This window comes from Macadamia integrifolia, chromosome 10, assembly GCF_013358625.1.
Source record: "Macadamia integrifolia cultivar HAES 741 chromosome 10, SCU_Mint_v3, whole genome shotgun sequence".
NCBI classification, from domain to species: Eukaryota; Viridiplantae; Streptophyta; class Magnoliopsida; order Proteales; family Proteaceae; genus Macadamia; species Macadamia integrifolia.
In genome coordinates this window covers 25,061,523-25,088,582 of record NC_056566.1, presented here as the reverse complement: position 1 = coordinate 25,088,582, position 27,060 = coordinate 25,061,523, and the positions used below count along the sequence as shown (strand labels likewise).

Below are 27,060 nucleotides of genomic sequence, written 5' to 3'. Positions count from 1 at the left end.
GATTTTTTTTGGGTAATTTACAACGCCACCCCCTAGAGAATGCCATTATTATAAGAACACCCCTTGTGTTTCACAAAATTAAACTCAGACCCCTTATTGTCAGTCATTGTTAAATGAAGAGTTAAAATGACTGTTATACCCTTATGTGGATTTATGTCTCTTGAGCGTTTCCTTCCTTTGCTTTTGCCATGCCGTCATGCCAGCCTCCGCCTCCCTTGCTGTGACCGTTGTTCTCACTAATCGCCACACCACCACCACCACCTCTGCCACTACCACCACTTCATCAAAGTCATTGCAGGTGAGGATCTTCTTCAACTTTTGGCAGGTCGTGAAAGGGAGACAGATGAGACAGCTCTGGCGAGTACCTAAGATCTTTGTCGCTCTTTCAACTTGGGGTAATAGACTCGGGCCCATTTCAAACACAAAAATCATGGCCAACATTCAAAATCTGCTCCTTCCAGAACACAACATAATCCACAACATTTTCCTTCTTGATCTCCTCCTTTGTTTCCTATTCCTAGCACAATCGTCGATTGGAATTACAACCTTCACCGTCAAATTTGCTCTCTGGAAATCCCCCCATGACTTTGATTCAAAGAATTCAACCAGGAAGATTGTTGTCATTAAACACCAAACCAAAATCGCCATTGGAGCTAGCATATACCATTAGGAGAGAAATCGGAATCTATGATTGTTCGGGGATGGAATAGATCCGTATTCAAATCTTTCATTTTCTCCTCAACTCTTAAAATTATCCAAACAGCAGCAATCAGAAGCTGACAAAGAACGTAAATGGCCAAGAACAAGAAAGAAAAAAACATTTTCTTTAACCCTTGGCCTACTTTAAATAACACCATTGCTTCTCCTACACCATTCTCCACCACACTACTTCTTCCTTCTCCTCCTCCAACTGCCTAGGGAAAGGAGACTTTGGTTCCTTCTACCGTGGTACCCCATTCGGTCAAGAAATTACTGTTAAGCTTATGGACTCCGGCTCTTTACAGGGCGAGTGGGAGTTCTAGAATGATTTTTTTTTTTTGATAGGTTAGAGAGTCGCTGCTGGTTGCTGGTCGCCGCTGTCGTTGCTCGTCGCCGATGTCGCTGCCCCCGTGATCTCCGATGCTCTGAATGATCGCCGGTGGTCCAAATCTTATGATTTGGGGGAAAGGTAAATTAAATAAAACATGGGTATTTTAGGTACTTTATATGTAGTAAGGGTATTTTGGTATTTAAAATAAAATATAGTTGCTGACATCAACATATGTGGTATATTCCTTAACAGTGACTGACAGTAAGAGGTCTGAGTCTAATTTGGTGAAATACAGGGGGTGTTCTTATAATAGTGACATTCTCTAAGGGGTGGTGCTGCAAATTACCTTTTTTTTTTTTTTTTTTTTTTTTTTTTTTTACTTGGATAATTCCTTGAAACTGAATTTGGTCTGAAGGAAGAGCTTCCAGGAGGGGGGCTTTTGGGTTGGAACTTACTGCAACTAATTTAATTATTGGTAAACCCGCCAGGGAGAAGGCAGAATTAATCAATTGAGCTGGATGGCTCAGCATATCTACATATGGAAGAGAATGCCAGGGTTAGCTTAACTTTCCAACAAAATGTTATGATGCTTGGGCTCTCTTCATCTGATTTTTGTTTCAAATGTCCACAGCAATGACTTGGGGCAGATACTACCGTCTTTGCTATTCTCTGATGTTGAAGTTTGTATTCATGTTGAGGTTGAGTTTTTTTCTTTATCAGAACCAATTGATCACTAGTACTCTGCTTCAAACCTGTCTTCACCACTACGGAAGATGCTCTTCATGCAGGAAATCAAGTAAGAGGACACCCTTGTTTTTAATTTTGTGGCAATGAATCATCTTAAGCATCTGATGTCTTCAAAATATGATATGAAAACTATTTGAAATCCATGACTTGACAACACTGCAGGCGTCCAGAAGCAATAGCAGACACAAAAGAAGAGTTTCAGTTGGAAGCTGATGTGATCACAAAGCAAGATCAATACTTAATCACAGAACCTTACCCCCACCCTCCAAAATCTGGTTTGGAAATATTTTCTGGTATAAGAGCCAAAATGGGAAAAGGCTCTATAAGTGTGTGTGTGTGTGAGAGAGAGAGAGAGAGAGAGAAATTTGACATGGTATATCTAAGTGCTCCTAAAAACCCATGAAGGAAAACCAGATCCTGTAGATCACAGCTTGAGCTTAACCCATTGTCTGTGACGTTTTAAAAAATATAAGATAAATTTGAGTCATCTATTTTTATTTATTTTTAATCAAAACTGTCTGTAATCACTTAGAGTTGCAAATGCATGGACATATGCTTGATGTGTGATAATCACAGAAAAAAGGCTATTTTATTGATTTAAATATTAAAATTTGACACGTACACGGTTAATTTAGATCATGCCCTCTCTATCTAAAGGTCAACTCGAGCATAACATCTATCCACGTGGTAGAATATATCTTTTGTGATGTTTGAAAAAAACTTGACAATAATAATTCATCTTATATTATTAAAAATAAATAAACTTAAAAAATGTAACACATGTTTAACTAAGATTTCAATATTGAAAGATCCTCAAAAACAAAGAATACCCCCTTAGATATTTAATCGGAAAGGTACATGTGCATAATTTGATCAGATCTGGTTCAAATCTTTATGGTAATCAGATCCATCTTCCACTCTCCTAATCAATTGAATAGAGTCTAGTATATTTTATAAAATAAAAGATTTGCACAACGTTAGTTGAAATTCAAAATTGTATGCAAAGACTAACCCTAATAAAATGATTTATATACCCTTTATTTCAGTGTTTTCCTGTAATAGCCACTGTTGAAGACCTGAAATTGCACAGAGAGAGCTGAGGGAACTTCCCCCATTTTATAAGTTATTAATTTCATCTTAGAGACTTCATACTATGGTCATACGCCATCACACTATGCAGGGGTGAGCCAAGAACACCAAACCCCACCCCCCACCCCACAATTTTTTTTTTTTTTTGAAAGTGGGATCACACAATGTTAATTCACCGAATAAATAATGACAGTTTTGTTATTAACATGGAATTTATGTCGCTGGAGATACTTGATATCTTCTTAATTGCTTTATATCTGTAATGATTAGTTGACTGTTTACGGGGAGCCCGAGTACCACGGCATGACCAATAGTTGGAGCGAATCTAGTTTGCCACAGCTATAGTGAAAAAACGGTTATCTACTGACTTTAATATTGAGAATAAAAACGAATAAAAGAATTTTTTCTTTTTTTTTTTTTTTTCGTGTTATTTGTAATATAGAATCTTGATCGTAAGGGTTACCATCCAGTGGCAGAAATAGATAAAATCATACTTAAAAGACAATGGAAGTTCAATTCAGTTGACGTAAGGTGTGGAAATTGACTTACAAAGCCCTGCCCCTTTTTATGGAGGTAGCTTGAAGGCCAAAATTATTTTGATTTGTCAATGACAGCTCCTGATAACTAGGCTTGGTACCTGACGTCCCGGATACTAGAAAGTAAGGGAGAGGTATTTCTCAACAGTGTGAGGGGAATATTCTATTGTCATTACCATTGGCGCGACGGGGATGATATATTGCATATGGTTTTCCACATGGTCCAGATAGGGGAGAGAAAAGGTAAAAACATCTTGAGAACCAATGTGGGATAAAAGGCTGTAGGAAGTGATTGCTGTAATTGTCATAGTTTAAATTTCAAAACCAGTGGTGGTCAACCGTTAATGAGAGTACCAATCCAGGGAGTAGAAATTCGCCGTCTGGTGGCTCAATACAGTTGAAATAGGAGGTGGGAGATATGGGGAAGCAGGGTTCACATCCCTGAGTTCTTCCCCATTGTTCAGCATGTGAAGGGAAATTTTTTTCCCTCAAATATATAAAAATATATCCAGGATCCAACCCTCCACAAAAAACCCCCCCAAAAAAAAAGAAAAAAAAGAGAAGGTTCCTCAGTGACTACCTGTCAGATCTAAGAACAGCCAACCACAACCACTACTGGGCTGACTTCATATGAACTAAAAAAAGGTTCTTCTTGGCATGATCTTCACATTGCCATGCATAAATGACAAATGAATCATCACTCTAATAAAACAAAAATAATTAGAAAAAAGAATCCTCAGCCTTTAGTTCTTGAATATATGTCTGTTCCTTAGTAATTGGACTTTGAATCATGAGCTAATCAATCTCTCTTAGCTGATAAAAGGAGGTAAAGTTGGAGGAGATGGGCATCATGAACATGATCAACCAAAACATGGAGAAGGGTAACCACTCAGTAGGAGAAGGGGATGGTAATGGTTTACTCTCACAGACTGAGCCACTCCTCAAGCAGGCACAAAAGGCAGAGGCTTGTTTGGTTTGCTTGGCAAAGCCTGGAGATCAAGATGATAGAAAATTCCAAACCCAACAAGGAGGGTCACTCTCCATGGTTCTCCTTAGCACTTTTGTTGCAGTTTGTGGGTCTTTCGAGTTTGGATCTTGTGTAAGCGCTCTCTCTCTCACTCACAGTAGACCAGTAGTGTCGCTGACAACTTTGTCATTTCTCAGATAAAATTAAGTTCAACAACATAGTTTTGTCATTGGAAGAGTGATCTGAGCTAGCTCTTTTTCCCATTCAACCGTTACCTTCTTCAATTTTCAGTTTATTGGTTGTTTGCAGGTGGGCTTTACAGCACCTACCCAGAATGGCATCAAGGATGATCTTGGCCTGACTTTATCTCAGGTTTTTTTCTTTATGGCTTCCTCTTGTTTGTTCACTTGCATTCTTACTGGTTGGCTTGTGTGGTGTGTGTGTGGAGATTGGAAGCTGACTCCCACCCATGGTTCAAGTAAGCGGAATTGGCAACAGAATCAGTTTCCATGAATTCTGATTCAATTAGAATCAGCTGGAAAGTGGGGTCAGAATCTCCATAACCCTAGAAATCAAGTATGAATTGACTTGTACAAGTAAAACAGTTGGAGGGTTCAGCCCAGAATCTTAAGGCATTAGGTGGAGAGAGCTTTTCAAGTACATAAAGGCATAAAGGGCCATAACAGACCTATGTAGGGACCATAATTCTCTACTCACAACATCTCAACATTCTCCTGACATGGGTTTTTGATACCATGTTAGAAGGTCCAACCCAAAACCTTTAATGCCATAGGTGGAGAGAGCTCTTCAATTATATGAAGGCACCAAGGACAAGAATAAACCGATGTAAGATATAACTTTATAATCCCCAACAATTAGAGTCCTGAATCCTGAACAGGCAAAGGTGATCTTTCGTGGGTCCAATGTGGATTTTTCCAATTTCTACCAGCTTAAATGTATTATGGATGTTCTTATTAGAAGTAATATTTGGGAGTTGGGTTCCTGTTTGACTTGCTGAAACTCTATGCAGTTCTCCTTGTTCGGATCTATAGTGAATATTGGTGCAATGATAGGTGCTATCAGTAGTGGAAAGATTGCTGATTTCCTTGGCCGAAAAGCTGTGAGTGATTAACATCTCCATTTAGATGAGAAAATTGGATACTGAGCTATTATAAGTCCTTAAATTTCCTTCTCTGACTTCTATTTTATTTTATTCTTTTTTGTGGTTTGGTTTAATCAATGGAGCACCACAGACCATGAGAGTGTCATCAGTGTTGTGCATTGCAGGATGGCTTGCCATTTATTCCTCCAAGGTTAATTTTATGAATTTGAGTTCTTACAAGCTCCTTATATCTTCTTTTTTTTCTCTTTGTGACATTTTATCAGTAACCTGATATCAATCTTAATTTTTCACAAAAGGGTTATGCACTACTGGATCTTGGAAGATTCTGCACTGGCTATGGAATTGGAGTGTTTTCCTATGTGGTATACTTTTCTTCATTTTCCCTATAATTCTTCTCATTGAGCCTCCTATTTGTTCTTGTGAGAGGCCCAGACCAATATCATCATTAGGTGCTCGCGTAACTGGTCCCAGAGCTAGGTGGGCTGGTTAGTCTGGGCCCCCCATTTCCAGGACTGTATGTACTTTTATAGATTTTCCAGTCCTGGGAATGTGACAGCCCTAGCTGTTTGTGCATACCTTCAAATTTTAAGATGATGATTACCTCAACTTGAGGTCAATTTTATTATTTGTACTTTTTGTTTGATTTGGGCAACTGGGTTCCTACTTGTAGTGTATGGCTAGGCAGCCAAACCATAAATCAAAATCTTCCAACTTTCCCACCAAAAGAGCTTAACTGATGAATGAACAGGTACCTGTCTTCATAGCAGAAATTGCACCAAAAGATCTCCGAGGTGGACTAGCGACTGCGAATCAGGTGAACCATAATGAATAATATGTGGGAATGCCTCATATAATCAACAATGACACTTCTGTTTTTACACAGTTTATACTTAATTCTGCAGCTCATGATAGTTCTAGGAGGTTCGGTTGCTTTTGTGATGGGGACTATACTGAACTGGAGGACATTGGCACTGACTGGTAATTCCATGAACACCTACTGAATTTTCTTCATTTAACTTTCATCATAAACGTGAAGTAATAGAGATTAACAGAGTTGTGTGGCCAACTTTTCAGGAATTATTCCATGCATTGTTCTACTACTGGGTTTGTTTTTTGTTCCTGAGTCTCCAAGATGGCTAGTAAGCTCATCTGCTCCACTAGAAACAAGAAATCGAATCACTTAATGTGATTTATGTTTACAAATATAATTTCTTTTCAGGCTAAGGTTGGCCACCAAAAGAAGTTCGAAGTTGCATTGCAAAGGCTTCGCGGCAAGGATGCTGATATTTCAAAAGAAGCTTATGAGATCCAAGTTCATATTTTTATCAGCTATAGATCCCCAATTAACTTAGAGAATGTAGCAAATTTCATTTTCATTAACCCTTCCGTGTCGCTTTGGCAGGACTCAATTGAAGCTCTTCAAAAACTCCCAGAAGCTACAATGCTAGATTTGTTTCAAAGAAGTTACCTGAGATCTGTCATTGTGAGTCCTTTTTCTGACCCAGTGGCAAAGAACCATGACCCAGATGGGACTTCATAAAAATTTCCCTTTTTTGGCGACTAAAGCTTTTGATGTTCAGGTAGGAGTTGGGTTGATGATTTTTCAACAATTTGGAGGAATCAATGGAGTTGGATTTTACTTGACCAAAATTTTTGCATCTGCAGGTAGAAATTGTATTAGAACCATTCTTTCTCAATTAGCCTTTGTTAACACGTATCTCTATACTGACTCTTTATCCAATTGAGCTCTCAGGGTTCCCTTCCAATGTTGGGATCATACTTTATGCTTGTTTACAGGTATACTCCCTCAATTTCCAGGATATATTTTATTTATTTATTATTATTTTTTTTAACAGCCTTGATTTTGCTCACTTTTTATATGATAACATCATGCAGGTTCCTGTAACTGCTTTGGGTGCAATCTTAATTGATAAAGCTGGTAGAAGACCTCTTCTTTTGGTAGGAACTAGAATAAAACCTCCACAGAATAAGAACACATTTAAAAAGAAACCATCCTTGATACAATGACATTTGCTCTTTTTGTTTCAGATTTCTGCGTCAGGGTTGTTCTTAGGCTGTACTCTTACAGGAATATCATTCTACATGAAGGTACTAATCAAGTTTCCAACCAAGAGCAATCCTTGAACTAGTTTCAGGTATCCATTTTCTAATACTTTATGATCCTTTTGTGAATCAGGTCCATGAATTATCACTTCAGTGGGTTCCCCTGTTGGTTCTTACTGGCATCATGGTAACAAGATTATACCATATGATGAGAAATTTATTGCTTCACTTAATGGTTTTTTATATTACAGAGTTTCTGCTAAGGGAGTATGAACCCATATAGATTTGTAAAAATCAAGTTAGTAAACATATCTTCATACAGATCAAACATGAAGAGAGAGTCCAATTTCTGTTTGCTGCTACATATTTTTCTCTCTCTCATACATTGATGAACTAAGTGATTTCCTTGTATAGTTGTATGTGATCAATTCAATTCAATGTGAACCTGGAGCAGATATATATAGGATCTTTCTCAATTGGGATGGGAGCAGTTCCTTGGGTCATAATGTCTGAGGTAACTTGAAGTTCTCAAAGTTTGATATTACTAATCAATACTTGAGATTTGCATTCAGCTTATCTTACTCTGTTCACTGTCTGCAGATATTCCCCATTAATGTGAAGGGAACTGCTGGAAGTTTGGTTACACTGGTGAACTGGTTTGGCGCTTTTGTGGGTTCCTACACTTTCAATTATCTCATGAGTTGGAGTTCTTATGGTAAGGGGATCTGATCTTACTACCCTTTTATGTTTTTCCAATTTTGATTCTATCTGAAACCTGTTGGTGTGGTTTTTAGGTACTTTTTTCTTCTACTCTGTCGTGTGTGCTCTGGCTGTTCTGTTTGTGGCCAAGGTAGTGCCTGAAACTAAGGGAAGAACATTGGAAGAAATTCAAACTTCCATGAGTACTTCATAGCAAAAGCAAAAGCAGAAGAGAAGAGAAAAGAAGCTGTTCTTTAGAAGCGTGATCATCGTGATTTAGTAATCGCCACCCTTTTGTTACTGTAATTTATTTTAATGGAAACGATGAACATCTCTCTTTGTTGATGTTCAAAATTATATCAAGTAATGGGTTTTGAACTAATAATCCAAAAAAAAAAAAAAAAAAAGAAGGTTTTGAACTGGTTTCAGAATGAGAAGGTAGCTTGATAGATAAGTCACGAACAATACCTTCGCTGGTAATGCGATCGCCATTTCCGACTAGGACGGTTAGGTTTTGGAGCCGCTGCAACTGCGAGGTGTAAATGTTGAGCAATACGACTTTGAATGAAATTATGGGTACTTCCAGTATCGATCAAAATCTGAACAGGGAAACCTCCAATGTTGCCCGTCAATCGCAGAGTGGAGTGGCAGGTTTGGCCAGCCATAGCCATAGAATCGAGACGCTCTCCTTGTAGCATCGTTGTGTCGCTCAGCTCTCTAATGGAGTCGTCGATTTGTCGAAGGCGAGTTCCCAATGTTAGAGGAAGACCCGAGCTACTTCGAGGGAGCTACCTCCTAGAACAGAGTTGAGAAGAGAAGAAGAAGAAGAAACAGAGAAAAGAATGGAGATAATAGCCTGCTTTTCTCATTTTCCTCATAGACTGTTATATAGCAATTGATATTTACATTCCCTCCCTCTTATCCTAACTGATTCTGTTACATCCAAATCATAACAAATTCCAACTAATTCACATGTAGTCGCCCAACGTGACAGGCCTGATCCATTTTCTGTCGGGAGATAGAATCCGCTGCTCGTCAGTACGACCACCTGGTTGTAGGAGTCAGCATCCAACACTTATCCTTTTACCTACTATTACGAGGATAAAAGGGGTATATTTAAAAACAAAAAAGACACATGTTGCATTTTCTGTCAGGGATACGTATGGTCACCAGGTTGTACGAGTCAGCATCCAACACTTGTCTATTTTTAATGGTTCTTCTTCTTCATTGCCGAAGGAAAAGCATGACCAAGTGTGGATCCACGTGTTGTAGTTGTAGGAATTGCAACATCTTCTCAATGATCTCAACTCATTTGGGGAGAGACAAAGAGAAAGAGAAAGGGAGTGAGATGCATTGCAAGTTCAGAAACTCAACATTGTTGATTTTTAGATTTGGAAGGCAAAGGTGAAGTCTACATCATCTTATAAGCAATTACAGATAGGTTTTCCAGGTAAGGATTGAAAATTATTGCTTTAAATGTGATAACCCACATTTGTGATTTCATGAATGAACACAACCTGTTTGAGAAATTCTCTATAATCTATTTAAAGTTCTCTACCATGAAAATGAAATATGATTATGACTTTCTCTGTTCGCTCATGGTTTATTTATTTATTTTGGGGTGGTGACAATTCAGTTTGATTAATCACCACTTGAATGAGTTGGTGCACATTGTAGCACTGTTTCAAGAATCCGAATTGGATTCGTATCAGACTGATTCTATGGGTTTTTCTTCACCAGATTGTTGGGTTTTCAGATCTGAGGTGCTGATTCCTGGGTTTCTTAGACCAATTACAATCTGATTCGAATTGGAATCGGTAATGACCAAGTTGATCCCGAATTACAGTTTTCATAACCCTGCATGGTAGATGGTAGAGTATGGAGATGGAAAGTCTTTTGTTCTCAGTCTCTTGGGCTGTAAAGCCAGTTGTTTTAGATGCATTGATCCCTTGGCCATTGGTCTACCACCTCAGCTACATCTTGACTTGGCCATAAGCATCTCTGAAGCCCCAGTTGGACCAACCGAGAACGAATAAGACAGTGAAACCTAATAAAAAAATCACTATTTGCAGACATGTACAAGTTGTAGATTATAGTCACAGGCATTTCTCTTTTGGAGACTTTTGAGCTTATTACATATATAATGATACTTGTTGCTCTGTTTCTTCTTTTTTGAGATTGATCTGTTTGATTCCTATCGAATTTTTTGAGTAGATAGACAGGTAGATAGATATGGCCACTGACCAGGACATGGAAACTTGTGAGAGCGGCTTGCAACAAGAGACAAGAGAGCCTCTCATACAATATGGAGAAGATGGTGACAGAAAAAGCACCAATGAACATCTATGGATGGTTTACTTGAGCACATTTGTGGCTGTTACTGGCTCTTTTGAATTTGGATCTTGTGTAAGTTCTGATCCTTAGATCTCTACCTTCAGTTAATCTCACTGAGAAGAAAACACAATACATAATGCTCAATTCAAACCTGACTGAGTTTTCCATCCTCATTAGATGACTAAGTTTTCTATCCTCATTTATTTCAAGATCAAGAACTCATTAGCCTCCTTGCCTTCAGATATCATTCAAGGCAGTAAACTTGCGCCAGCGACCTGTAAATAGTTATAACAAAATTTTGTGATGATTGAGCCTGGTTTATACACTTCTAGTTAACTTTAGACAAAAATGAACCCCTAGCCTTACTGACTTTGAACAAGGTCTGTTCCCCCTATCATATTCATCAATGACAAATCTTGGTAAAAGTACTGACACATTTTCCTTTTCTTCAGGTAGGTTTTTCATCGCCAGTTGAGTCCGACATAAGGACAGATCTGAAACTATCAATAACAGAGGTTCTTTTACAGAGTTGTTCATCTGAATTTAATTAAGTAGTTATCAACCAAACATTTTGATTACAAGGATATGGGAAAACCCTGCTTTCTGCAACACACTATCAAATAGCAATGTATCCTGTGATTACACTTTAAGTACACAAAATTTGAAGTCACTGACAAACTTTACAACACCATTTTTGCTTGTTGCGTGCAGTATTCCGTGTTTGGCTCTATCTTGACTTTTGGAGCAATGCTTGGTGCAAGCACAAGTGGCACAATTGCTGATTTTCTTGGTCGGAAAGCGGTAATCAGATGGAAATTTCAATATAAAATTTGTCACAACAAGCTTTGGCCTTTACAGGACTATAGCGTATTCAAGAAACATAGCCGATCTATTTCTAATCTATGGTTTTGTGTAAGCAGGCAATGAGAATGTCAGCCATTTTTTGCATTGTAGGCTGGCTTGCTGTCTACTTCGCCAAGGTTTTTGTTTCATTTCCAGTTCTCCACTCTTAATTTTGAAAGCTGTACTTCCATCTCTACATCACTTTTATATATTATTTTTCAAATTTGTAACCTGGTTTCCTTTTGATATCTTGATTCTTATAAAGGGATACTTATCACTGGATATTGGGAGACTGTGCATGGGATATGGAATGGGAATCTATTCCTATGTGGTATATTTCCTAAGCTTTTGCAGTCTAATGCATTAAGCAAACACTATCGAGAGAGTCCTGCTTTTGTTGTAGGTATTTACTGTGTCTATTTAAAAGTTTTAACTCAAAATGGATGAACAGGTACCCATTTTCATAGCTGAAATAGCACCCAAAGATCTTCGAGGAGGCTTGACGACAATCAATCAGGTTGCCAACTCAATTATAAAAATATAACTACATGAAATGTTGCAAGAAACTCATCATTTCAAAGCACTTATGTCTAATCATCTTTGAGTCTCATATGTATGTCTATAACTGATTAAGAAAGGATCACATGAACTTACTTCATCCTGAATCTGCAGCTTATGATCTGCACTGGAGTATCTTTTTCCTTCATTGTAGGCGCAGTTCTAACATGGCGAACATTGGCTCTAATTGGTAAAATTCTGCACTTTAGCCTAATTAGGTAATCTATTGTTATTTAGATGTGTCAAGGACATTGAGATATTGTATCATATTGATGCATGGATATTAAATCAAAGAACCTCAAAAAGGACCTATTGTAGGAAGGACTAACATGTAGTATTGTTGCAGGAATTATTCCATGTTTGGCCATGGTTGTGGGCCTATTCTTCATTCCAGAGTCTCCAAGATGGCTAGTAAGAAACTTCAGGGAGTAAAGTTACTTCTACACAATATATGAGAAACAATAAAGAGAATGAAATAGAGTATGTTTGATGTTTATTGCAGGCAAAGATGGGACATCGGAAAGAATTTGAAGCTGCTCTACAGAAACTCCGTGGCAAGGATGCCGACATTTCTCAAGAAGAAGCTGAAATTCAAGTTCTTCCCAACTCAAAAAACAGTGTCTTTTGAGAACATTATATAACTTTTACATCAAAGGAATGTGATGAGGGACTATATGGTTGCTTTGCAGGATTATATAGACACTCTTGAAAAGCTCCCTAAAACCAAAATGTGGGATTTGTTCCAAAAAAGATACTCCCGTTCAGTCATGGTAAATGTTTCTTGCAAATCAAATAACTTGGTACTATTAATCTCACAATGATTGTGAGTGAGAAATCCCTTTCCTTTCATCAGATCGGTCTTTTAAGATGTAGGTTTACTTGGTATCGGAGCAGGCTACATCCTGCCTCCTTACTAGTTCTGTCTGACTGTGGTCTCCCCTTCCTATTTCCATCCATGTATATGGTGGTTTTGATCCACCTAGATGTGAGGGGGAGTGTTAATCTCACATCGATTATGAGTGAGAAATCCCTTTCCTATATACTTTTGAATATCCTCCTCTCATCAGATCGGTCTTTTGAGATGGAGATTTACAAGTACTGCATCCTATAATCGGTTGTAGGAAAAAAATGATATAGCTTTCTGTTTATTCTAGACATTGATTTAAAAAAAAAAAAAAATTTTGACTTTCAATTTTCTTCCTAGTTTCTCAACTTTTTGATTAATAAATGACCTTGATGATCAGGTTGGAGTCGGACTAATGGTCATTCAGCAATTTGGGGGAATCAATGCAGTGTGCTTTTACACGAGCCAAATTTTTTTATCTGCAGGTGAGAGGACTTCTTTAAAATGATTTCTGCTAGACAAGGGATGTAAGTGGTCACCGGTGGCTGAGCCTGTGGCACAACGATTAAGTTACACTATTGCAACATATTGATCATAAGTTCAAAACTTGGAAACAGCCTCTTCTGCGAAGCAAGGGATAAGGCTAAGTACACTTGCCCTTCCCAGACCCTGCAGTAGCGGGAGCCTCATGCATTGGGTTGCTCTTTTTTTTTTTTTTTAAAGGACGTAAGTGGTCACCATGCTAGGGTAAGAAAACAAAGGTTTCAGCATTTCACCCTTATAGACACCTAATTCTACTTTTGGTTGACCTGAAATATAGCTTTCAAATGAGCCTCTATACTCCTCAGTCTTTCTGGAGTACCTTTCCAGCCTAATTATATGAAATGCTGATTGGGGGATTCTCGTTGGTACTCATGTTAGGAGGACTTGGCTTTGAGGAAGAGAAGGTCATTTTTTTGGGTATTTCTATATTTGGTTCTTTCCCAAAATAGCTCATACACTATTACAATAACTTTGCTTAGATACCACTTATTGGGAAAAACAAACTCTTTCCCACTTGTGTGTAAGTTAATGGAGATATACAACAACCAAGTATATGCAAAACTAATAATGCAGATAAATCAAATCAAGCCAACTAGAAAATTACACACCAAATTTTAATGTGGACAACCATTTTCAAGGTGAACGGGAAAAACTACAAGACCTAGTCCAGATAAAGTATTTCCACAATGATCAATAAGGGGAATACAAGTGTTCTCTAGATAAGGTAACCTTCTGGAGTATTATCTTCTACAGAATGAACAGAAAAAGGAAATTCCAAAATACTTTTTTTTTTTTCCTTTTTTAAATATTTTGCAAGTATTCAGGTTGAAGTAACAAACACTTGCTAATTGCCATTGAATTTGTAATCTTAGGATTTCCTACCAAAGTTGGAACTGTATCTTATGCTTGTATTCAGGTATTCAGCTCTCTTTCCCTCAATGTCCTTAAAATCAGACACCCTTCTCCATGGAATTTTATTTAGAAAATCCTATTTTGCAGGTTGTAATAACTATATTCGGTGTATTCTTAATGGATAAGGCTGGAAGAAGACCCCTTTTATTGGTAGGAATTGATGGGAAATGCTTTGGGGAAACATCTTTTATTTCAAAAAGTCCTTTTAATGGATATGAGGTGTTGTTTTGTTTCATTTTAGGTTTCTACTGCAGGGTTGGTCCTTGCCTGTTTACTAGTTGCGGCTTCCTTCTTTCTGCAGGTAGTCGTCACCTACTCACCTATCAATCTTGATAATCTTCCCCTCATTGGTTTTCAATAAACTTATGCCAGGATGTGCTTTTGTGAATTAGGTCCATGAATTGGCACCTGCAGCAGTTCCTGGACTTGCTGTATCTGGAATACTGGTAATGAGGGAAGTCTCTAGTTAGTAAATATTGATACTATTTCTTGTAGCATAACTCAATTCTTCTAATCTTTTTCTGGGTCTTAATTTGTTCAATGAGCTTAGGGGTACATAGGATTTTTCTCAGTTGGAATGGGGGCAGTTCCTTGGGTTACAATGTCTGAGGTAATATTAACATTTGCCAATTTCATTATTCATGTCTACACTATTTCTATGCATTTGATCATGCCTCATCAAACAACTCACTCTGCTTTGAATGCAGATATTTCCTATAAATATTAAAGGAGTGGCTGGCAGCATGGCAACATTGGTGAACTGGATTGGAGCATGGACAATTTCTTTTACTTTTAACTTTCTTATGGCATGGAGCTCTTATGGTAAAAAGTAGTCATGAGTTTATATTTATAGTATGGGAGAAACAGAGAGAGCAAAAAAGCTATGTTATTGCCTTGTGTAACCTGGTTCTCTATTTTAGAACCTATGTGATTTGTTACTGAAACAATAATCCCTTTTAATGCAAGTTGAACTAACATGTTTGTGTGATTTTCAGGTACCTTCCTCCTCTATGCAGCAGTTAATGCACTAAGTATCCTGTTTATAGTCAAGTATCTGCCTGAAACAAAGGGGCGAACCCTAGAACAAATTCAAGCTGACATTAATAAATAGAGGAATGGACAACCCAACAACCCAAGAAAGAAAAAGAGCTAGAGTTTGTTTAGAGAAGCTGCTATTGTTATCTTTTAGAGAAGCTGCTATTGTTATCTTTTCTTTTCTTTTTCTTTGATAGATGGGTCCTAAGGATCCATGTAGCCGACTGTTTGAGATTTTAAATGTTACCGCAAGCGTACGGATCAGTGTACCTACGGGTCGAAAATAGGGAGAGCAGCCACTTTATTTTTTACTTCTTTTAATAATGCGAAAGTGAACAGATTAATGGTTGTGATCTAATTCTAATTACTGTCCTAAACATATGTATCTAAAATAACATCCTAACCATTCGTCATCTAAGAATTTAAAGACGCAAGCTACGCAATTAAAATTAAATAAATAAATAACTGAAAATAAACAACCCACGCAATTTAAAAAAAAAAAAAAAAAACAATAAAGAAAAAAAATGCTGAAATAAAAAAATAAAGTAAAAGAAAGGGGAGAAAGCTAGAGAGAAACTCACAAGTAGGTTTCTCTACTTAGCCCGAGGGATACATCATAATATGAGCTTCCCTACTTGACCAGAGAGTCACTCTTACATCTACTTGGCTTTAGGGAAAGGGAGACAATTAAAATAAAAGTAATAAATTGATGGTTCTATGGCTAGGAGGGGCAACGCCAACACATACACTAGCCATGAATCTTGGGGGAAAGGGATAGCAATATTGTAACGACTAAAATTAAAATCCTAAATTAAGAAAGAAAGGGTAGTCAGAAGAGGGAATGAGAGGGGGGGAGAGAAGACTATTGAGAGAACCTACTTACTTGAACTTCAACCCTTGAACTGAAAACTTGATCGATTTGAGATACTACCAATACTAAAAACCAGATCTGGAATAAACCAAATCTGAAATTTCTAGTGTTAGAAAAAAAATCTAAAGAAAAAAAATGGAACTTGAAAGACATGCTTCATAGCTTGTTCTTGTCACCTAGAACTAAGCCTAGAACTAGAACTTGAAAATTACAACTTCAATTGCTTAAACAATAAAAATAAAAAAAAACTGAATCAAAAACAAAAGTGCTTGCATTAATTGAATAAAAAGAACTTACAAAAGTGTTTAAAGCATAAACCTAAAACTAGAGCTGGAGAAAGAGAAAACTAGAGAAAGAGATAGAGCAACTAAAAAAAACCTAGAAGAAGAATGAAGTGTCTCCCCTTCTCTTACATGAGTTGTATTTATAGGGAATGGGGAAGTAGGGTAATAAATTTCTCTTTCCTAAAAGGGAGAAACCCACAATTGGTAGTGAAATCTTTTGAGACCAAAAGTGCTAAGGTGGAGGAGAGAGAAGAGAGAAATAACTTGGAGAAATTTTCTATAATTTTTTTTTTGCTTATTTTCTTTCTTTTCTTTTCTTTTTTTTTTAATTTATTTGTCTCTTCTTTTTCTCCCTCCAAGGGAGGATTTTCCTTCTTGTGTGATTTGGACAATCTTTTGGTGATGATGTGGAGGAGAGAGAAGATTTGGACAAGATTTATTTCTTTTCCTTGTTTCTAATTTGATGTGGAAATCCCCTCCATGTCCTTAGTGCTTTAAGTGAGTGAAAAGTATGAAATCTTCAATAAAATTCTCAAAAAAAAAAAAAAACTACCATGAGACATCCTGGTGAGCAAGGGAATTTTGCACACCATAGCTCACCAACTACACTAGGTAATTGTTGTTGGAAAGATATGATGTCCGATAACACTTAAAGCCTTTGAAATACAAAACATATAAAAAGAGAGTAAAACCCAAGGTAGTTCCATTCTAAATATATAAAATACATGTTTTATTACCTTAGATTTCACACATAAATGTGCTCATCACCGACCCAATGTAATTGGGATAAGGCTATGTTGTTGTTGTTGCAGGTAGCTCCCAAAGAGAGTATAGCTCATGATCTCATGAGGCTATTGAAAATAAGGAAAGAGAGGAAAATTTTTGTTTCTACATTTTTACCTTTTTGCATTGACTAATGAGTAAGTGAATCCATGCAATTTTTGCTTGAAGAACAAACAATATGTGGTCATAGTGGATTGACTCATGTTACATAAGTGTGTGACTGTGTATTTAGTGTGCCCCCCCCCCCCTATCATTCCCCCCCCCTTCCCCCTTCCCCCTTCCCCTATGATGTGCGTGAGTGCTCACCCTTCCTAGGACCCTATATAGGTGCACTAGTGAGAAACCTTCGAGGGTTAAGGTGTTACTCTTCAACTAAATGTGTGTGGACTGCTTGATATAAAAGAGTAAAAGTTTCTCTTCACCTATAGAGAAGGTGAGGTGAAGTGACCATGTGATTAGACTCTTGAATTATAATTACATTCTCACCCCTTTTGACAAATCTAAACTCAAAATTGGCCGGCGTGGTAAAAGCCCATTTCAAGTCTAGTTGTTTAGCCAAACACTAGCCAACCCATGTAAAATAATTTGGGGCTACATATGGCTTGAGATTTTCTTTAGTTGGACTCTGGTAGCAGGGCTGTAGGGATTTTTGGGTTTAAATACCCAATTTTAGCATTTATAAACGTTATGAAAGAAAAAGAAAATTGTGACTTGATGATCCATTTATTTACACATAAAAAGAAGTGGATTTTAGAAGTGGATTTTTTTTCTTCTGCAAAATATGATTTCTTCTATTTGTTTGTTTTGATATATAAACAAAAAATGACATTCATAAATGCATTTAAATTTTTTGGAGAAAGTTTTCCTTCACTGGTGGAATAGTATTCACTTATTCATCTAGGATCATTATTACTTGGTTTCTTATTTTACGAAATCAAAGCCCTCCCAACGATTGCCAATACCTATCCCACGACACCAAAACTCAAAGGCAAGGGATTCTCCAATCGCCATGGGCGAAGGGAAATTGCCTCGGATTTTTTCTGTGTAAAAAATATTACTCCAAAAGAAAATTTATGTTGAAGTATACAGTTTGCATTGAAGTATTGACCTACTGTAATAATTAAAGGGGAAAGAAAAAAAATTCTCTTGGGCTTTGCTTTTACTGAAGGTACTTGAGTCCAACTTGTGAGACACCTTTGTAGTCCATCAATTGAAGCCCAACCTCAAAACCGAGTTAAGTGGTACGCTCACGTAAATGCCATCAATACAAATATAAGGGTGTACCCAGTGCATGAGACTCAGGAATGTGAGATTTTGGGAGGGGGAGGGGCATCAATGCAGACATGATTACGAAAAGGTTCTTTAAGTAAGCTGTGAAAGAACCTCTCTACCCCCCATTAAGAATTCTATCACTATCACTCCTCATTGGTGTGCTCTCGTGTGTTGCTTGCTCAAAGAACCCTCTCCCTCTAATGATAAATAGATGAACAAGTTTAAAATTGGTGTTGTGAATCCAACTTGTTTTATTGAACCAACTCCTATCTCTATATCTCCTTTGTGCCTTCTTTCTCTTCTCTGTGGATCAGCCTAAAATCATTTGTGATGGTGTTATAGATCCGATCACCCTTGCGGCTGGATGGACTTTAACTCATATTTCTACTCTGTTGCTGTGAGTTAATAGTATTTTAGGAAACGTCTTGGCACCAAAGGCCAAAAGCATCTTGCAAGGCGAGCAACAAGCAATAGACAAGAGAAGTTTGGTTTAATGACAAAGAGATGGTTGAATGGCCAAGTCAAGGTTATGTTTATTGTTTCCATTTAGATATTTATTCCTATATTAAGGTAATAGATATATTTTTTTAAGGAAAAGAGTTCTCTATCAAAAAGCACATCCTGCACCAAGGCATTGGCCAATGGGAGCACACAAAGAAGTATTAACAGGACAGGCGTTATTGCCTTTCATGGGGGGTGGGGCAGTCATTCATCCCTCCCCCCCCCCCCCCCCACAGAAAACATTTTCCCAATTTTTAAATATGTGGATGATAAATATGTATCTAGTGCTACTATTGCAGCTGTTAAAGCTATACAGGGTAAGCATAACAAATTAGATGTGGAGGATGCTCTTCCACCTTTTTTTTTTTTTTTTGGTTAATGTTAGTTTCTTGTTGCCATCAAAGAAGAAAAAAAGAGCAGAGTTAATTAGCAGATACTCGAAAAAGAAAGAATCACTGATTACATTTTTCCCCATCCCCCATTCCACAGCCAAACAATCAACTAATAATTTGTAGGCTCAGGTAATGGCAGTTCTTACAAAATGTCTCACACTAGCTTAAATTTAACAAGATAAGATGGTGTTCACATACAAAAACAGAAGTTGGGTTGGGTATAAAAGAACTCTCTCTCTCATCTCCCTAAAACAGGTTATCCAGATTCTGAGGTGATTGATGGCAAGTTGCATGTGTTTTTCAATGGGGACTCCAAATTTTTGGTCTTGGAGAATGGTGGTGGTGAGTGGACGTGGGTGGTCAGAGAAAATGAGTTGTGGAAGGGACCAAAGGCAGTCGTTGGTGAGGAGGTATACGTGTTGAACGATGGTGTCATATTCAAGCTGGACAAGGAGCTAAAGATACCAAAAAGGGTGGTCGAAGCACCACCTGATTGCTCATACTTCTTCCTTGGATGTCATTTTACAATGATAAGAATAGGACATGAGCTTTTCTTAGTTGGTGAAGAAGAAATATAAAATGACATCCAAAATAGAAGTATGAGCAATCAGGTGGTGCTTCGAACACCCTTTTTGGTATCTTTAGCTCCTTGTCCAGCTTGAATATGACACCATCGATCAACACATGTACCTCCTCACAAACGACTGCCTTTGGTCCCTTCAACAACTCATTTTCTCTGACCACCCATGTCCACCATTCTCCAAGACAAGAAATTTTGACTCCCCATTGAAAAACACATGCAACTTGCCATCAACCACCACCCCAGAACCTGGATAACCTGTTTTAGGGAGATCAAGAAGTGGAGCCCAAAACATCTGTCTCTGGGTCATAAATCTCAACATTAGAGATCCGTTCTAGCATGGTTTGAGACCACCTGCAACAATAATCTTCCCATCAGAACACAAAAAGCAAAGTTTGAACAGGGTACTAGCATCGATGCCCGCTGATCCCAGCGTCCGAAGATGTGATCATATGACCACACTCTATCAGTTGCAAATTCACCAATTACACTATCAGTTGAATCATCCCAATAAGAACAGTCACGACCAAGCACAAACAGCTTCCCTGCAGTGGAGACAAAACCAAAATGAACAAGATCTTTCTCTGTGGGCAGATCAGGTAATGTCAGCCAATCGTCAATGAGAGGATCATACAGCTGCCATAACTTCTCTACCACAACAGTGCACACACACAAGAACTCGTTTGCAGAAACCTCTAGTCGGGCTCAGATTAACTCAGGGCTATGTATGGTGGCTCTCCATGAAAGACAAACAAGCCGCAAGTAGGGGTAGAGATCAAATGGCAGCCATGCAAGGCATACAAGCACAAGTTCGTTTGGAAGACCTTCAATTAGTCCAGACATAATGAGACTTCCTAAATTCTGTTCAGGTGATTCCTCACTGGAAACTGAAGAGTGACGACTGTTGCCTTAAAATTAGTCAGCAGGTGGAGGGGATAATCTGAAACATAAACTGCATGTTAGCACAATAAATGGACAAACTGGCTACTGAAATACAACTTCACAAATATTGTTCCAAAAGGTTGCATTACACAAGGCATTTCCAACTTTTTGTTGAACAAGCAGCAAGCTTCCAGTGGGATTTTCTATTTATATTTTCTAAACAGAAGCCAAGAAAAGCATGACCCCAACTCAAATAAATATCTAGATCTTGGATCAATCTACCTAGATCCAGATCACTAGGCCTTTCAGATTTCTTCTGCAAAAGGTTTGTTTGTGACTTCAAAACCAGGATATTTCCTGTAATTTCCCAGTTTTTTTTTTCTTCTGGTTGGGGGAAGGGGGAGGGGGATCAACCACACAAAGAAGCACCTTAACCATTCATTACAGTAAATTATATGTACATAAAACCAAAACCATCCATTTAAAAGAAAAAAATATTCTATTTTACACACACACAAACATATGTATAGGTAGAGATATACCAACATTAGACATTTTCACTAATTATTACATCAGTAAGTACATATACATAAAACACAAATAACACTGAGATGTGGACAATGAGATGGATGAGAAGCAAGACAAGGAATGATAATATCAGAACCTCAGGCTTCCAAGAGAACTTAGAAATAGCACCAATAGATATAAATATGCCTTGGTAATGTGCAGCAAACACCCAAACAATTGCACCAGTGAGGAGTGAAATGGTGCAAGTGAAGTGCCATAGAGTACATAAGGGAAACAAAAATTCACTTGGATTGGAAGTAGTGGAAAAAGATATGTGCTTTTGAGTTCATTAAAGATATGGGCCCAGTCACGTTCCTTGAGTGCTGATTTACCCTCCAGATATGGGCTTCAACAGATAAGTTTATGGAGAGATCGATCCCTGCGGATTTTGAAAAATCCCACCTCCAAAAGAAAATCAAATCGATTGTATTGTTGTGCAGGATTTTGAATCAGTAATTGAAGCAGCAAATAAGCAGCACCTTTTTGTCATTCGATCATTCATTCAGCCTAAAAATTGCACCCTCGGATGTTTTTGGGTTGCAGCAGATCTCAGTCATGAAAGTGAGAAAAAAAAAAAAAAAAAAAAAAAAAAGAAAAGAAGAAGAAGAAGATAGAAAGATAGGATAATAGGATTGAGCCTCTCATTCCTCATAGGTATAGGTATCTCACCCCTCAATAGTATCTCACAGCCAAGATCAAAACTCACCGACACAATTTTTCTGAAAACTCATAGAAGGCAAGTTATCACTAGGTAATATCAGTGATCTTTCACTCCTTTAAACACATAATTCAGTGCAGAGAGGAATTTAGCAGTTCGAAAATCAGCCATTTTTTTTTAAGAACATCAATATCAACAATAAGTGGATGATAATGGATTATTTCTTCCCACTTTCCTTTAAAGCACTATAATATTCAGTAAATAATATATCTGATCCACACAAGAAATATTCTGATCTTGACTAAAACTATCATGTATTACATCACTTATCTCTTTAGCAGTTGGAAAGAACATATTCCCAGTAACAGATTGTTCCATACTATTCCGATTTCCAAAGCCAGCAATTAAGAAAATAATCATCCTTCATCCAGACCAGATAATCTATATCATCATTACTTAGAGAATGTTCAAGCAAAACAATTGATGAATTCAATTTGATAGATGTAATATAGACAATATTAGCATCATTAAAAAGTTTTCCCTCACTACTATTAACCATCCTTGAAATCCAATCAACAAAAAAGATAAAGCAGAAACAACTCACCACAAGACGAAGGTGCAGATATCAAACAAAACCCTTATAATGGATTTTGTGAAGGGGCTACCGTATTGCAAACAGCTACCAAAGTTTTGATCAGCAACCTTCAAATGGCCGCAATCTTCTAATACCAAGAACAGGCTTTGTCGATTGAATCAGGAATCGATGGGATGGGTTTTGCATTACGAGAGAAAATGGAACTAGATCTAGATCAGTGCTCAAATACCATGTAATAAATCAGAAACAGAAACTAGGGCAGAAGAAACTGACGACTGACAAGGATCAGAGAGAAACGAGAGAAACGAGAGAGAGAGCGGGAAAGAACTTTACTTACCTTCCAAATCTAGTCACTATATATGGCAAATATGCCCCTATAACGTACTTAACGTGATCCAGTAAATCTCATTAAATAGGAAACTGATTCAGTACTTCCCATCAACGAGCCAAGGGAACACTGCCCACTACAAGACACAGCTGGATGTGAAAATACCCAGCACACGCGGGCAGTTAGGTCTTTTTACTCCCAGCTGTGTCCAAGCATAAAATCTATTTAATGAAAAATGAACACTGCTTGGCTGTAACCCTTTATCCTCTCACATATGGAAGTGAAATGATCACATCACCCCTCCTCTTGGTTCCTTCTGCATGATTCCCGTTGTTGTTGTTCTCTGCACTGGTGCGAGGGTCACACAGCCTGGTAGAAAACTAATGCTTTTCCAATTATTAGAAGACACAGTTTTCCTGCACCGTAATCCGTATGTTGGCTAAACTAAGAGACAGTCCAGATGCGACCCCCTCCCTCCCTCTTATATCCTGGGGTCACGAGGTCAGGTGAATCCCCGTTCATCGTGGCCTCAGTAAAACTTAGTCTAGTATTAAATAGCTTTCAAGCTATTTAAAAAAAAAAAAAAAAAAAGCCACCGTTTTAGGGCATGCGAACCTCTAGCTTCATTATGATGAAGATATATTGATGCGGATCCGAGGGAATCGGATCGCTTAGGGCCCACAAGAATGATAAAATATCTCAATTTAAAGGTTGAAGGGTATTCTTGTAATTTTCAGAAACCAGTAGGGTCTTAGAAATAATTATATGGCAGCTGGGGTAGTTCTAGAACTAAAAACTTTAATACAAAGGCTTATTCTGAATTTTACCAAAGAGAAAAGGGGTAATGGAATATAGCTTTGGGGAACAAGGGCTTAATTGTAATAACAGGGAAAATTCTTTTAAAATAAATAAAAAAAAACCTGTTCTTCTTCTTCTTCTTGTCGTGAGAACCAGAAACCAGTGGACAGAAAAAAAAACTTCCGATCGGTAGGACTCCTTCGATAGGGCTTGGTTTGACCTGAAATTCAAAACGAAGGTTGCCAGCCTTAAGGTCTCTTGACTCCGACAAACAAACAGTTCAAACAAGAAGTAAGAGGAGTTGTATTGTCCCTGCAACTCAGATCTGGTGGTAATAGGGAACCAAATCTGAACTTGGTCTTGAAGCTCACAACAGGGGCTGAATCTGGTCGCAGGAACTCTGCGGTTAGGTCACCTTAGGAAGGTGATCCTAGCCCCAAAGTTTGGAGGTGAAAACACTTGTATCCAGGGAGGTACGGTTGATTCCTTGAGTTGTACTCTGTCGCCCAGAATAGGGGCTGTGAAAGATATTAGCAAGAAGAAGATTGAAAAAAAGGAAAAAGAAAACAGGGAAAAGAAGAAGATGAGAAGAGAAAAAAATCAGAATAATAGAGAGGAAGAAAGAAGAATATCAAGGAAAGAAGAAGGAGGGAGATAGAGGGAATCGGCAGCCATTGTTCAAAACCAAAATTACGTTCAAATTTCTATTCTTCAAAAAAATCTCTCTAAAAATTCCATCGATTACATGTCCAATATAAAGGAAAAATCAGACAATTAATGGCAACTACTTGAAAATAGAAACTAACCTATATAGCAACTAAATAAAAATCAAATCTAAATTAAAATACTATCAAACTAATTTCTAAACCAAAAAGGAAAGTAAATAGTAAAATTCTCAAATCAAAGAGATCCCTTCCATCGCCCAACTGCATCAGCTCTCCCGGTCTTAAAAGAACTCGACTCCATCGAGTTAGGTCGTGCTCCTAAGATTCCCTTGTAAATCGCTCGCCGATGAGGTGGCACATAGCTCGAAACAGAAGATGGGAACATAACACCAAGAGGAGGGTGAATAGGTTGACGTGTCACTGGAGCTGGAGTCAGTCGGTGACGTGGCATGTCTGATAATGCATGTAGCCTCATTAAGTACGTACGACCTCCTTGCTTCACCTTGATGGTGTTCCGTGCACCATTATAGAGAATGCCTGCATGTCGCTGCCAAGGTCGCCCTAGAAGAATGTCGCAGTGTGCCAATGAGGTGACCAAACAGGTGACATGGTACTGTAACGGCCCAAACTGTAGGTGTACTCGAACAACTGCAGTGGCCTCTTCTCGAGCTGTGGGTCCAAAATCTCGCACATGAATCTTCTTGAAAAGCTGCTTCTGTGGAAGGTTGTGTGCTCGAACAAATTCAACAGATATGAAGTTTGCTTCTACCCCAGTATCAACAACTGCATGAACATCAGTAGGGTCGGAGCCATGCAAGAGAGTACCCTTCTGTCTGAAGAGAGGAGCCTTATCAACTAGTCTATTCGAAAAGGATGAAAGGCTAGCTGAATGAGCTTCTACATCCTCATCTTCATCATCGACAATATCATCGTCCTCGAGGGGATAAGGATATAAATGAGATTCATCTTCATTCTTCTTTGTCGACTGCTTCTTTGCTACGTTCACAGAACGAGTCTTGTTGGGACACCTGTTGGAATAGTGACCCTTCTCGCCACAACTATGGCATATGATATTCTTCATCCCAACACTATCCTTGTTGAATTCTGACATTTTTTCAACTCTGCGAGCTTCAGGTTTCTTTTCCTCCATACGTGGTGGAGGTCTATAAATTGAAGAAATCTTGAACATACCCTTCCAATAGATGAATTTCTCTTCAGCTGTCTTGGCATGAGCCGCCGCCACATCAACAGACATGAAATTAGTGTTAGTCAACTCAAGTCGAATCTCAGTACTTAACCCATTGATATATCGCATCACCCGTTGCTGGTCTGTTTCCTGAAGTCGACACCTTGAAGACAGTTTGTGGAATTCGAGGGTGTAAGAATCCACATCTTTGTTCCCTTGTTGCAAGTCAAGTAATTTATGGAACATTACCTTTTCATAATTAAGAGAAACAAATTTTTCAATCAGGATCTGCTTCATGACCTCCCAATTGGTAACGGGTCCAAGTCTTCTGACAAACCTTGCAACTTTGGTAAGCCAGGCAAGAAATTCCTCAGGTCCCTTTTCACTACTGAACTCGGGAACCTCAACTTTGATGCCATAATCTCTGTCAGAAAATTGCCGGGTAACATCCTGGGGAACAACTGGATCAAGTTGCTGCCTTTGAGGTGTATCTTCGATCCGTAAAGTGTTGAGCTGAGGAGGTAATGTAGAGGATCCTTCTTCAGCTCGCTTGTCAGACCTCTTCATAAAGGCAATCATCTCTTCCATAAACTTGTCAAACTTGGCTTCAGTCCTCTCAAGCCTAGCATCAGTATTCTGTTGGTTCTCGGCTAACTCGCGATACAATTTGTGCAACTCAACATTGGTGATGTGACTTGCCATGATTAGAAAATTGCAGGAAAATTTTGCTCTGATACCACTTGATGCGGATCCGAGGGAATCGGATCGCTTAGGGCCCACAAGAATGATAAAATATCTCAATTTAAAGGTTGAAGGGTATTCTTTAATTTTCAGAAACCAGTAGGGTCTTAGAAATAATTATATGGCAGCTGGGGTAGTTCTAGAACTAAAAACTTTAATACAAAGGCTTATTCTGAATTTTACCAAAGAGAAAAGGGGTAATGGAATATAACTTTGGGGAACAAGGGCTTAATTGTAATAACAGGGAAAATTCTTTTAAAATAAATAAAAAAAAAAACCTGTTCTTCTTCTTCTTCTTGTCGTGAGAACCAGAAACCAGTGGACAGAAAAAAAAACTTCCGATAGGTAGGACTCCTTCGATAGGGCTTGGTTTGACCTGAAATTCGAAACGAAGGTTGCCAGCCTTAAGGTCTCTTGACTCCGACAAACAAACAGTTCAAACAAGAAGTAAGAGGAGTTGTATTGTCCCTGCAACTCAGATCTGGTGGTAATAGGGAACCAGATCTGAACTTGGTCTTGAAGCTCACAACAGGGGCTGAATCTGGTCGCAGGAACTCTGCGGTTAGGTCGCCTTAGGAAGGTGATCCTAGCCCCAAAGTTTGGAGGTGAAAACACTTGTATCCAGGGAGGTAC

The 27,060-nt window shown here is 38.2% G+C and overlaps 2 protein-coding genes and 1 pseudogene across 2 annotated transcripts; 2 read left to right on the top strand and 1 right to left on the bottom strand.

Annotated features, from left to right (window-relative positions):
• The first annotated feature begins 4,281 nt into the window (after nucleotides 1-4,281).
• LOC122090978 (sugar transporter ERD6-like 16) lies at nucleotides 4,282-8,887 on the top strand. The gene is made up of 18 exons (XM_042660756.1): nucleotides 4,282-4,501; nucleotides 4,679-4,741; nucleotides 5,400-5,489; nucleotides 5,623-5,682; nucleotides 5,789-5,854; nucleotides 6,241-6,306; nucleotides 6,395-6,470; nucleotides 6,567-6,631; nucleotides 6,712-6,804; nucleotides 6,895-6,975; nucleotides 7,073-7,157; nucleotides 7,246-7,289; nucleotides 7,389-7,451; nucleotides 7,542-7,601; nucleotides 7,690-7,743; nucleotides 8,011-8,070; nucleotides 8,157-8,271; nucleotides 8,351-8,887. The coding sequence occupies exons 1-18, from the start codon at nucleotides 4,445-4,447 to the stop codon at nucleotides 8,467-8,469; spliced, it is 1,317 nt and encodes a 438-aa protein (XP_042516690.1). The 5' UTR covers nucleotides 4,282-4,444; the 3' UTR covers nucleotides 8,470-8,887.
• A 697-nt stretch (nucleotides 8,888-9,584) lies between these two features.
• On the top strand, nucleotides 9,585-15,593 carry LOC122090977 (sugar transporter ERD6-like 7). The gene is made up of 19 exons (XM_042660755.1): nucleotides 9,585-9,705; nucleotides 10,470-10,661; nucleotides 11,042-11,104; nucleotides 11,301-11,390; nucleotides 11,510-11,569; nucleotides 11,698-11,763; nucleotides 11,884-11,949; nucleotides 12,105-12,180; nucleotides 12,337-12,401; nucleotides 12,493-12,585; nucleotides 12,680-12,760; nucleotides 13,235-13,319; nucleotides 14,250-14,293; nucleotides 14,377-14,439; nucleotides 14,531-14,590; nucleotides 14,682-14,735; nucleotides 14,840-14,899; nucleotides 14,997-15,111; nucleotides 15,285-15,593. Exons 2-19 carry the CDS (start codon nucleotides 10,488-10,490, stop codon nucleotides 15,398-15,400), a joined length of 1,431 nt encoding a protein of 476 aa, XP_042516689.1. The 5' UTR covers nucleotides 9,585-9,705; nucleotides 10,470-10,487; the 3' UTR covers nucleotides 15,401-15,593.
• Nucleotides 15,594-19,438: 3,845 nt separating this feature from the next.
• On the bottom strand, nucleotides 19,439-23,628 carry LOC122091364 (annotated as a pseudogene).
• Between the last annotated feature and the right edge of the window lie 3,432 nt (nucleotides 23,629-27,060).